The following is a 14,051-nucleotide window of genomic DNA, read 5'->3' on the forward strand; positions in this document are numbered from 1 at the left end:
ATAGCCACATCTCATCACATCACATTCATTCACATTTCATCCATTCATATCTACCCCGATCCACATCACATCCATTTATGTCACATCTCATCCATTCACATCTATCCCGATTCACATCACACATCCACATCCATATTCATTTGCATCACATCACATCCTATCACATCTACATTCACATTCATTTATATCACATCCTTTCACATATTCTCACATCTCATTCTCATCTCTTCATTCATATCCACATCCATTTATATCACATCCTTTCACATATCCTCACATCTCATTCTCATCTCTTCTTTCACATCCACATCCATTTCATATTTAGTAACATTTTCTATTTTTGATACCGATGGGACTTTTCTAATATTTTTGCCAATTGCTTGGCCTAGGTAAAGGTTCTTTTTCTTAACGGATATTTTCATATTCTTTCATAATTTTCTCAAGTGAAATTCAATATTCTTCTTTTTGAGTAAAGATTCATGGGATTTACAAAAATCAATTCTACCCATATTTCTCAATAATGCTCAAAATTTCACTTTTGATAAATACTCATAATTTGAATTATGCTAAAAAATTTGCATTATGCTAAAAAAAATTTCTTTTTTTCATTTAATTTCTTGGATCTCAAATATCATGGGAATTTCTCTTTTTACATTTAATTGATTGAATTCTAAATGTCATGGGAATTCCTCTTTTATCATCAAATAAATTTATCTAAAATTCCTCTTTTCTTTAATAAAAATATCCATTAATTCAATATGTTAAGAATTCTACTTTTTCCATTTAAATGATTGAATTCCAAATGTCATGGAAATTTCTCTTTTGTCATGTAAATACTTCTCATGCATAAAATAAATTTATCTAAAATTTATCTTTAAATTTTAATAAAAATATCCATTAATTCAATATGCTAAGAATTTTACTTTTTTTATTTAAATGATTGAATTTTACTTTTTTCATTTAAATGATTGAATTCCAAATGTCATGGGAATTTCTCTTTTATCATTTAAATAAAATTATCATAATTTTCTCTTTTCTTAATTATTTAATTATGCATAAACCTTAAAAATTAGTTTTCCATTGAATGTGATGAAAACCATTCTTTTAGCATAGGATTACCAATCCTAGAATATGGTAGGAAGTCCTCTTTTCATGTTATGCAAATTTCTTAAAAAGTTTGCCATAGCTACGCTGCTATTACTGATAATTTTTAATATTTTTGAAAAGAATAAACTTAGTAATACAATTATGATAGTATAACTATCTTCTAAACTTAAATCCAATTTATGGATTTAAATCATAAGATTATCATAATTTTAGAAGCATAAAAGTATAAAAAGCCACTTTCTTAACCTCTAGCTTCACAAGCCTAGAGTTTGATTTGTGAATTGAGAATTTATCAATGAGAAGCATCATTTGAATAGAGAATTGGTCATAGGAATGACCATTCTTTTGAGGAGAGAGAGATAAACATAAAAAGCATCCTAATTAAGCATAAATATAAACTTTTCTTAATTATTCATTACAACTCTTAAGAAAAAGTTGATTTACATTATAAACACTTAATTAAAAATTTCTCAAGCTTGAGAGGGGTTGAGAAGTGAAAACATTGAGAATAGTAGAGAAAAACCATAAAATTATACTTTACCTCTTGTTTTTGCTTGCTTCTCTATCTTAGAAGAAGCCCCCAACCAATCAATTGGTTAGTGTGTTGAGACGAAAGCTCCAAGGAATGTTGAAGAGAGAGAGAGAAGCTCCAATCTCTCCAAAATGTAGAGGATTTTTAAAGGATAATAGAAAATATCATTATTTTAATGTAGTACTGGCATGGTATAGTTCACAGATGAGAATACAAAAGAATGAGGGGCTATTTATAGGTGAGGGAGGCCACTAACTGAGTCCAACTAATTTCTAAACTTTTCCAGCTTCAGTTTGGCTGAATTTGGATAAGATTTGGATCAGTATGGCTCCCTTTTTGATTTGGTTTGATCCAGGAGAGAGGAGAGATAAAAATATCTTAATATTTTTTATTTAAAAACTCATTCACGTGTGAAATAGGCACCTCCTTAAAGTCTCCGCCCTCCTTACCAAAGGAGTCAAAAATGTATCATTGTACCAAAATATCTCATTTTTTAGTAATATCTCATAGTTTTTAACTAATAAACCTTGTACTGAGTCAACTCTTCATCTTATGTGAGTATTTACTCATTTTTGGGTATTTTCTTTTATTCTTTGGATTTATCTTATTCCCACACTTGGATTAATCCAATTGGTCCATAGGAACCTTAATTGGACACCATAATCTAGAAATTTTTGAAAATCTTGACCCTTAGGCTAAGGTTCTTTATACACATTTTCAATTAATTCCAAATGCACATTGGAAAGTTCTTTTTGAATTTCTGTTTCAAGGGAAACCATTTTAGACATTAGGAGGATTTTATATCTAAAAATATCTCAATTTTAGATTATCTCTCTCTAGACCAAAACAGGGTAAAACAAGATCTTTCTTTTATTTTAGAGAGGGAAATAATTACAAGAATAGAAGGGGAGTTTATTACACCTTTACACCTCAAAAGCTGGAGGGAGGAATCTTACATCCTACCCCACTTAAAAAATGCGAGATGTCCTCATCTCGCAGATGGAGTATGATCTCTTTCATCTTCATCTTCTTCTTCAATCGCTTCCAGCGTTACTGCCTTGGAAGTGGACGGCCGATTTGGGAACATCTCTCTTTGACTTCCCCTATTTTGAGGCAGAGGTCTTGCATTATTTTGGATCGAAACTGAGGGTTGGTTAGAGAGTATACCTCTGGGATTTCTGTGATTTTGGCAGAAAGGAGCCTAATTACTCTGGAAGGAAGGAGCTAGAGTTTAGAATCTTGGTCCCTGATTTCCTTGCCCCAAAAACCTTGATCCAAAAGGAGTTGGGCAATCCATACTGCGATGTCCAAATCCTTGACAGTTATAGCATTTCACTTCCTTGTTCAAGGGTAGAAATTTTGAAGTTGAATTCCAAGGGATTGAGTTCCGAGAAAAGGACCTTTCTTCCATTCTGGAACTTTCCATATCCTAAGCTTGACCTTGTTGTTTCTTAGGCAGTGGAAGGTTGGAATCACCTTTTGGAGTTAGAAATCTTTTGAAGGATGATGGTGTTACTGCCTTCGAGACGGGACCTGACATCAAAGGCCTTGGCAAAATCCTTCGCCATCCGCACTGCTTCGGCCATGGAAACTGGCTTGGCATTCTTCACTAGGATATTCAAAGGTTCGTTCAGTCCCTAAATAAACCTAGCCATCAGCTGTTCTTCGTCCAGCGGTGGCGAATATTTGAGGAGGAGAGCGAACGCTTGGTGATACACTTCAATAGTTTTGCTCCCCTGAATTAACTCTAATTATTTGTCCATCTTGGTTTCCATAAAGCCAGGAGGACAGAATCTCTTTCTTAGGTAAATTTTGAGATCATTCCATGTCTGGGTGTTCCGATCTAGACGATTTGTCTCGCAATGGTTTCTCCATGTGCCACTCTCGTTGTTTCTACTATCTTTAGCCTTGCAAGAGCCATTTTACTTTTCTCGTTGTACCCGGTGACATTGAAGTATTCTTCCATTGCTTCGATCCACTTCTCCACAACCTCGCCCAAGTTTTTCCCTTCACCCTTGAAAGGTCGAGGCTGCGACCTATGAAGAGTTTTACGAACATCCAAGTCGAGCTCCTCCTTATCGAGTTGGAGGTTATCATTCCTACCACAACGACCCCGTTCCATGATCCTATCAATACGAAAATTCTTGTTAAGTCCCTTTATTTATAATTCAAATACGACTTTAGATCCAACTGATTCTGGGGTTCTTTAGATTGGTCAGCCCCCGCCACCAGAATCATGGGATAAAGATCCCTTCTAACAGAAGAACATACAAACTCATTATCAGAGAATAATTCATTTATATTCTTAACACAGTAATGGTCCATCAGACCGAAAATTCCATTTGAACATTCCTTCATGAGAATTTTAGTTATGCAGGTTCTCAATTTGTCATCCCTTAATTAGAGTCACTCGGTCAAGGTCAACAGTAGCAATCTGTCAGCACAATCCACTAATCTCATAGTGATTTGCTAAAGTCACAATCATCATTCTAGTTACTATCATCATCATTGGGATTCGTTCGATTCATTCTCATTGTGGCTTTGTTAAACTTATCTTCTTTCAACTAGAATTCAGGAATCATTATCTTTCAACAATTAGAATCCAAATCAACTCATCAATTCTCAACCAGAATTCTAAAATCATATCAACCAACATTCGAATTCATCATCTGGATAGCATTTTTGCTTATAATTTCAAGGTCTTAGATTTACTCGTATATATTGTCTCAGTAAAGAGCTGCAGTTATACCCACGGTATATACGGGTAGTCACAGTCCTTGGAGTTAGAACGTAATACCATCATATCTAGGCCTCAAGCAAGTCAGGGATTCCATATGATTGTGGTACTTCCATCTGAAGACCCAATTACCAATTTATGAATTTTTATTTTGAATATCAATTTGTATGAATTTCATCACACAATTACAATCTTTTAGTGGTACTTCATAAATTTTTGACATTTCTTACTTCTCGGTTGATCCACTTTAGCCAATTCGCTCTCATACCAGCTGAAAGATCCCTACCCCCTCCGCGCAACGAATTCAGGGGTGCTAGCAGCCGAAGTAGCACTTCTTGTGCAAGGCAGAGCCTCTCACTCGAGGCCTCGCCCATGGATATCCGGACAAGAGACTAATCCCTCGATTCTTCCAAAACCGAACCTGGAAACAACTTCTCTCGCCCAGAAAGCACGGGGAGATTCCTCCAGGATATTTTTACTCTAACGTAGTCTAGAGCCTTAACTAACCAAACTGATCCGACTGAACCAGTAAGTCATAAGGTTAGATCAAGGAAAAGACTTGCACTTGGATCATAGAGACCAATGCTTTTTTCCTCATCTCAACAGGCACAGCCATTGATTCTTTTCCATAGAACAAAGACTATCTGGGATTTAATTCATCTATCGTACCATGACAGAATTGAGTCTCATTTTAGGGATCCATCAATCTAGCCTAACCCCATCTAGCCCCATGGGTTAGCCAACCACTGTAGTGATAGGATCCATTTCAGAATTTGGTTATGTTTTGTCCCGAGTACGAGGGAAAAGTGTTCCCAGGCCCCCTAGCCGGCGCTTCATGCAAACTTAAAGATAGTCACACTACTTACACACCCAATATGAAATTGCCTTTTTCACAGATTCAACTATCTTTAAAACAATCTTTTAATGAAACCATAGTATCACTGATCCTAATCCTCCAAAATATCCGGTTGAATTCTAATTTCTAGTCATTCCTTCATCCGTGTACCTATGGCATCATTGGCAACCAGAACGCTCACCACCTGTCCACTCAAGGGCCTTTTCAATAGTTCTTAGCTCATAGTACCCAAAAATATATTCACTTATAAAAGTCCAAATGGACTCTCTGTTGAAGATCAGCAAGATCAACCAACAGATCCATATAAAAGAGCCATGGACTCATCCGTTGATAAGGACCAGCAAGGTCAATCAACCAGATCCATGCCCATATTCAGTAAACAACTCTAACTACTTGTTCCATTTTCTTCCTCGATGCACGCGTGGGTATCTTCAGCGACCCAGAGCCCGAGCACCGTATGGTCAGCACCCTCTAGGATCCTTCGGAGGTCACCTAGCGCTTCACTCGTAGGTCGCTTCCTTGGTCCCTCATCCACCATATTGGAAGCTCACCATTTAAATCGAACCGAGGCTGGTCAAGACCTCGACCGACCTTGCAACGTGAGACGTCCTCCATTTGACTCTCCGTCAGCTGTTGCAACTTTATCACTTAGGTCTCCATGACCTCATTCACAAGATGGTCAAAATGCTTCTCGAGCATTCTTGACATAAAAAAAATCATTAAAAAATAGGTCATAAATACAGTTTCTAACGAACTCTCATCTTTTCACATCGTTCCACATTACTTAATCCACGTCTAATCATATGTATTCCCATCGTCCATCCATTCTCATCCAATCACATCATATTCCATCTCATCACATCTATCCACATTTATCCTCATCACATCTCATTCATTCACATCTACCCATATCCACATCTCATCCATTCACATCTACCCATATCCACATCTCATCACATAACATTCATTCACATTTCATCCATTCATATCTACCCCGATCCACATCACATCACATCACATCACATCCATTCACGTCACATTTTATCCATTCACATCTATCCTGATTCACATCACATCATATCTATCCTGATTCACATCACATCACATTACATCCATTCACATCACATCTCCTCTATTCACATCCATCCCAATTCACATTGTGAGATCCCTCTGCCCCCTCCGTGCATCGGATTCCCGATTGCTGGCAGCGAAAGCAGCTCCCTCTTGGAGTGAAAAAAGTGGGCAAATGTGACACCATGGTCACAATTCAGGATGGATCCGAAGAAGATACCATTGACATCGGCGGATCCACCCAATCAAAGGAAGGGAGTGACCAAGCGTCGAAACTAGATGGGCATGCCTAAGAAACCCAAGGAGAGAGACCGGAAACTCCTAAGGGGATTGGTGAATATCCAAATGTTGAAGAAGAGATAAGGAAGCTTGAAGAAGGTAAGGCCCTGGTTGAGGAGTGCCAACAAATTCACGAAGCCAAATTAAGGGCTAACAGGGCTAGGGATACAATGTATCCAAAAAATGAGCTGATAACGGAAAGGAAATTGGGTGTGCCTACTCCAATTCTAGAAGAGTCCGAGGGAGGAACTCACAATGAATTCATGGCAAGAATGTTTGCGGAAGCAGAGCAAGACTTGTCCTTTCATTCATTCCCTAGGAGTGGGCACACGACAAACACATTGAAGGAGCCCTCACTTACCAGGGAACCAAGGGACATAGGCAGTCTCACAGTCATACTGCCACCACTATTAAAATGCCATTGGGACCATTGTTATGCAATACTCTGGCATTGTGGGAAGACATAAAGGATTGGGTAGAGGGAAGATTAAACCCAATGTCCACTATAGAGAAGACCCAGTCACCTCTAGCTGAGAAAAAAAAACCTAGAGCATATGCGAAGGTGATAACTCCTAGATTCATCAAAATACCTGTCAATTAACTAGGCCGGTATTATGAGAGTGATGACACAAGTGTTACAATACCAATCTATCATAACAGGTACCAAGTACTAGCTATCCTTGATGGAGGAGCTGGGGTGAGCATCATTAAAAAACGATGTTGGGAAAACTAGGGTAAACCAGATTTGAAAAGAGTAGATCTAACTGTTAAAATGGCAAACGGAACATCTTCAAGACCTATGGGGATGTTGAAAAATGTAAGACTTAAGCTCTTTTCGTTCCACTAACATCGTAAATTTATTGTAATGGAGTTTCTGCACCAATCGGACTCATATGACATTATCTTGGGTAGGGAAGCCAAATTGGTGCATGATTGGGCGCTAGATCAAGTGTATGTTTAAAAGGATTTACAGATTCTAAATATTGATCTATAAACATGGAAGGTACACCCAATGGAAGGGCAGTTATTTGGGAATGATTCGGTCACCACTGGAGCAAACCATATCCCTACAAATCTTCCAACCAATGGAGGAGAATTCAAGGGAAGAGGAAGAGGCTGCAATGTACGCGTTGCTTCCACCTCTAGATTTCAGTGGAAATTGGATGCATGTGCTTGCCACTATAGATGTGTTGCAGCCCAGAGGAACCCAACATTTTGAATCAGGGAACGTTCATACCACCACAGTGTGCATGGTAAATGTGCAACCAAGAGAAGAAGATACTAAAAGGATGAAGCCTCCAACATAGAAGGGTCTAGATCACAAGGCCGCACTAGTACCCAATGCCTGAGAAGATGGAAAAAATAGAAGAGATGTATATTACTCGATGAAATGCCATGTTATGAAGTAAACCCATGGATGCCCAAGGCTGAGATATCTTGAGGTCACTAAGGTGCACGAGGAGTTTTCTAAGAATTGGGGTGGAGTTGAGTAAGATATCCCTGGAAGGAAAATGAGAGGAGGAAATTATACCTCACGTGTCAGAAACACCTAAACACCTAAACTCACGAAAGCAGGGTGTTAAAAAAACGAAACAAGGCTCTAGAGCTGAAGCTGAGCACACGAGGCCAAGAAGGCTATGGATTAGATAAAAAATGAGGATGAAGATAAGCCAGACCTACTCTCAGTGCTAGAACATTTAAAAACATACACAATTGATGAACAAAAAGTTGTCCAATTGACTAAAAGAGTAAAGGAAGATGGTCTATCCACGTTATACGCAGCCGAAGTTAAGGAAATTCATATTGCAGAGCCATGGGAGGAAACCAAATATGTCTATATTGCTATGACTTAACTACAGCTGAGGAAGAAGAACTCATAGCTCTCCTTAAGAAATTCAAGAATTTCTTTGCCTGAAAATACACAGAGATGAAGGGTGTGCCACCCGAAGTGGTACAACACACGATTCCAATTATGGAAGGATCAAGGCCATCTAGGTAAAAGCCGTACCAGAGAAATCTAAAATATGTGGCGATAGATACATTAGGTAGGGGGATGTTAACCCCATTTTCGGCTTAACAAGGGTGGTCCCTACTACTACACATAGGAGTAGCCAAATAAGTGTCATATAAATGGAATAAAAAGTGTCATATAAACAAAACAAAAAGCTATACATATTATGAGGAAAGCTAGCAAATGTCCAACCTTAGTAGATTAGGGTTAAGCTAGCAAATAACCAAGCTTAGTAGACTAGGGTTAAGTTTGGGTGGCCAAGTGTCAATAAGGGTCAGTTATATATAAGTGAATTTATGAGAATGAATAGACCTCCTTTGTGCCAATTGAGTTATTCATGTCTACTTGCTATCTCTTATGTGTGAGAGAGAGTTGAGACTACAGTGTGAGACTCTTGATGCATGTGCCTCTTGCTTATTGTATGAGAGTGAGTGAGAGAGAGAGAGGTGAAGTCCTTTGCGGGCAGTCGGTGGTGATAACAAGGAGGAAGGAATTATCGCTTGGAGGTAGACAAACACTAGTGGAGCTTAGAGGCTATGAATCTCAAGCCAAAATCACGATAAGTGTCCCTACCATGGTTGTTGTCTATTTCACTTCTTTCAAAATGGTAGAGTTCGAGATAGTCTGTAAATGAGCTATAACACTGAACCTTTAATTGGGCACTTGGCACTGTTTTCCCACTTCCACCATGGTGTCATCTCCCAAAGTCTTTAGGGAGGAATGTACCAATCCTTATGACTGGTCATGTGTGGGTAGAACCCCCATTATCGATGATCCAACAATCGTCATGTGTTGTATCATTAGTTACCTCATTGCACACTTCTTCAATGGCAACAAATAACTCTATTTTTGTAGCATGACTAGAATTTTATTTATTGGCCCACTAGAGTTCCATTCTTGGCATCTGCTTGCTTTCCTACATTCTAAAATTATATTTTTGATATACACACATAATAGAGAAAAGCATGTGTGTGTGTGTGTGTGCCTTTTCTCTATTATATCTCTATTATGTGTGTGGGCATGTGTGTGCATGTGCACATGTTTATCCTTTGAGCATGTTTGAATAAATGCATGCATTTACATGAACATGCACAAACTTGGCCAAACACTAGGGATGGTCTTTGTTTTATTATTTTGAAACCAAAAAATAGAAGATTTTATTTAGATTTTATTGATCTGATTCTATCTAAAAAAATAAAGACCAAGTGGCTTTCTTCTCTTTTTTATGATACATCTTGTGTTATTTATGATATGAGAGAATTCTTTTGAACCAAAGTATCAAATACCAAAAGTTGATTATGTAAATTGTACCATTACAGGAATGTTGGGAATGATTTCTTTATTTATCATGTGCACCCAACTAAAGCTCCATGGAAATTAAATTAAAGATTAGGCCCTGAAAGCTATGATAGACACATTTCTTTTGATGAGAAATTTGGCAAATTTTAAAGAAAGTTCGATCAGTTACTTTGAAACACTCAAATTGAACATACAACCATTACTAGGTTTTACAAGCTGTTCTTTTTCATTGAGAGATGTGCTAGCTTTAGATTAAAATTTTGGTCTAATCTCACTTGGTGCTTTCAACTTTAATTTTTATGAAGTAAGACTATTTGGTCTTTTAGGTGAGAGAGTAGACTTTTGGAAAGCTTACATTTAATTAACGGAAGACAAATAAAGGTAGTTTCCCATTGCATGCCTACTTGGGTGGTGACTTATTTCTAGAAGACATTGCTTTTGCCATAGTGATTGAATTCATATTTTGTATCATGTCCAACTACCATATGAACTTTGTGAAAAATAAGTTAGTTCTCAATGGCATGCCTACTTAGTGCTAGAAAAGAGCCAATGTAGTGTGATTGGACCTTAAAAATACTTTCAAATTTTGAGTTTAAAGTTTTAAAGCATGTGGTTTCTATAAGGTTTTGGTAATAAAATTTAAAGAATTCATCAAATATACAAGAATTACCACCCTTTTATGTAAGATGGTGGTTTCCACCTACAAAAGGGAAACTTTTTTTCAAGTTGAGTGGTGACTCATTTATAGAGACATCAAGCATGCCATAATGATTGTATGGTCATAACTCCATTTTTGTCATCATGTTGAGACTTATTGCCATAATGATTGTATTTGATAATTCCATGTCTATGAGCATGTGCAAACTTATTGCTAATATATGAAGTTTTTAAAAGACAGTCGAAGGAAAAAGTAAAAGATAGGTACTCGACAATAGAACTAGTGAACTATGGCAAGTGCCACCTTCTGTGCCATTACCTATATTTATAATGTATTTCTTTTGTTTACAATAATTGTTTCAAATTACAACAATTATACATATTATTCATTCTTATTCTAGAATACATTAAGAGGAACGTTTGAAATTATAGAAAGCACAATAGTGCACTTATTTTTAAATGCTATTTGTCACATATGTATTTGAGCATTGCCACTTTATGTGTGCTTTTGTTTTGAAAAGTTTTACGCGTGTTTGACATAAACCACTTAATTAGAACGATTCTTTTCTTCTTCTTCCTCTTCTGGGAAAGAACAATTCTTTTTATGTGAGTAGCAAGCTCGTAATGTTCCATAGTGTAATGTTTAATACAATCACACCTATAATTTTCTTATTGTGTTGTGGTACATTAGCCTAGGACATATAATTGTATAATTTACTCTCTCTATAATTGGTGGTAGAAAAGCACATGGGAACTTCTAGAAATTCATAGTGGGGTCTCTCTCTCTCTCTCTCTCTCTCTCTCTCTCTCTCTCAATAGAAGTTTCCTCTCAAATCTCTTGAGATGTTGGTGATGAAATGCTTATTAATAATGTAATCCTTTAAAACCGCCAAAAGATTCAAATTTAATGTGCAACTTGTAAACGACAGCAATAGAACTTTTCCTTTGACTTTGCTGCAAGGTTGACGATGGGCCATGGCTAGCGACAGACAGAGCAATTTGCTGTTTTGTCAGTCCTTTTGTGACTGGTTACAACATACTACATAAGTAGGAACTGTCTAGCGTGGGTTAATTCAGCATTGAAGCCTGTAGCTAGGTTCTGTCCCAAAAAAAGAGCCTTGATTGAGCTTGGTTTTGCCATGGATCACACCAAGCACTTAACAATTTCTAGGCTTTCACTGATCGCGCCCCTGCTAATTAGTGTAGGTTCCGCATTCGACCCCTCGGCTGAAGTATACACTCTGTCCAACACAAACAACTATACCAATGGGAGCGTGTTCAGCAAGGACTTGAGCAGAGTGCTAATGGCTGAGTCCCCCTCTGCAAGATACCACAGAAGCAGCTATGGCAAGGGTGAACGGGGTGTACCAATGTAGGGGAGACGTGTCACCGGACGTTTGCTCGCAGTGTGTAGGGGACGCGGTACAAAGAGCGCTGGAGAGCTGCCCGAACGCGATTGGCTCGAGGGTGCAGCTGGACGGCTGCTTTCTCAGGTACGAGAACTATTCTTTCTTCACAGAAGACTCCAGCATTGTGGTGGAGCTGTGCAATAATACGCAGAAGGACAACAACGTCACCGCCTTCCAGAGGGACATCGAGCAACTGCTGCGCGAAGTGGTCACTTGGGCTCCCAAGAGCAACGTGGGCTATGCCAGCGCAAGCGCAAGTGCAAACGTATCAAGCGGTCGTCTCTACGCCCTGGCCCAGTGCCTGGGCTACCTCTCGGAGGCCGAGTGCGCCGATTGCCTGTCCGCCCACCCCAACTCCTGGCAAGACTGTGATGACGCTGTGGGTGCACAAGTCCACTCCGTCAGTTGCTACGACCGCTTCGAGACCGACTCGTTTTACAACGTCGGCTGAAATCGTCATAATATGTGTATACACATATACCGAATAATAAGCAGCATATGATAAAGTTTCTGATAGAAATAAACCACTTATATCTTTTGATTTCTTTTGTGTTTCCTTTTTTACTAGATTTACTAGTAAATTATAATATAGCAATCTCTTTTTATAATGATAGGACCACATCTACACCGTGCATATGTCAACTTCTTTTACTCGATGATGATATGAATACAATAAGTAGATCCATGCATGAAGTGTTATTGTATATCCTTGTTATGTATGTATACATCTTTCTCTCTTTTTTTGGTGAGAGGGTACTGAAATATAGATGGCACATACCAGTACCTCCTTTATAAAGCCAAGGGAACTACCACTCACCTAGAGCATAAGAGGCAGTATTATGTGTTTATACTTTAGATTGAATTCTACCATTCAAACATTTTAATGAAATCTTAAAAGAAAAAAAATCATTATCCTATTATTAACTCTACACATGTGGTTCTCTCTCTCTCTCTCTCTCTCTCTCTCTTTATACACACACACACACACACACACACACACACACACACACACACACCCACTCCCAAATACAAGACCACACCTCTCTCAATCCCCCACCTCTCTCTCCTACTATTAAAACATTTGTGTTGATTTAAAAATCTAGGATTTTGTATATCCAAAGTGAAAAAGGTGAGGAGATGCTTAGATGTAGCATAGACACACAAAGTGGGTGTGTGTGTGTGTGTGTGTGTGTTGAACGAACATTAGTAGGGAGGTAAGTACTCGAGTTAATGCAAGATTGTGCTGGGTGTATTAAAATATCATTACATTAGGCAAGAAGTTGTAAACAAGTCTTAGTTTGAGAAACCATTCTTGTAACTTTTACTCCGAGGGGGGTGTCACTCATAAATATGTAAGTGTAGCATGTGGGTTGAACAGAAGGGGTTTTTTAAATCCCTTTTTTATGCATTTTTTACATACACAAGGGTACCATTTGAAGAGGGTATTTATAGATTGAATAGAAAAAGGGTGTGTTTTATTCATGAAAAATTTACAAAAAGGGGATTTTTTAATTAGGCCTTGAACGCACGTGATACAGAGGATTTACATATAGTGAACTCCCCGAGAACTTTTATATCTTGGAAACCAAGAGTTTCCACATTGCCCATGGTGTGTCCTGATATCACACCATGAATGATATAAACGATTGTCCAACATATATGCCCAATGTGCCCCTTCTATGAGCCACTAGCACCCCCTAAAGGCACACACATTTACATGGGTCTATAGAGGCTTTGGCATGCTACGATAGGTCCCCACTCTGCCTAACCAGCCCTCCATGCTACGATAGGTCCCCACTCTACCTAACCAGCCCTCCAGTCTTCCACAAAAGAAAATCTTGGGGGGTTTAAAGGTAGGAGGGGTCTCTGTGGACTATATATAACCTTTCCTCTTCCACACTACCTTTGCATATTGGACTACTTGGCATCCCTTTTTCCATCTTGCAACCCCCACTACCCATGTGTGATTTGCACCTCCTCCAACACCCCCCTCCAATTGGGCATGAAGGGAAGTGGCCCAGGACCATGAATGGGAGCTCTAATACCATCTTGGAAACCAAGAGTTACCAAGAGTTTCCATGTTGCCCATGGTG

At 38.4% G+C, this 14,051-nt stretch overlaps 1 protein-coding gene across 1 annotated transcript; it reads left to right on the plus strand.

Annotated features, from left to right (window-relative positions):
* Positions 1 to 11,641: 11,641 nt before the first annotated feature.
* LOC147616329 (plasmodesmata-located protein 7-like) lies at positions 11,642 to 12,409 on the plus strand. Its single transcript, XM_086777033.1, has one exon. It carries the CDS (start codon positions 11,894 to 11,896, stop codon positions 12,407 to 12,409), a length of 516 nt encoding a protein of 171 aa, XP_086633159.1. The 5' UTR covers positions 11,642 to 11,893.
* Positions 12,410 to 14,051: the final 1,642 nt, after the last annotated feature.

This window comes from Cibotium barometz, chromosome 38 (assembly GCF_041138505.1).
Source record: "Cibotium barometz isolate CiBa-2024 chromosome 38, ASM4113850v1, whole genome shotgun sequence".
Taxonomy (NCBI): Eukaryota; Viridiplantae; Streptophyta; class Polypodiopsida; order Cyatheales; family Cibotiaceae; genus Cibotium; species Cibotium barometz.

Excerpts from the sequence above, each read along its gene's own strand:
- LOC147616329 (XM_086777033.1), top strand. The coding sequence starts at position 11,894 with ATGGCAAGGGTGAACGGGGTGTACCAATGTAGGGGAGACGTGTCACCG.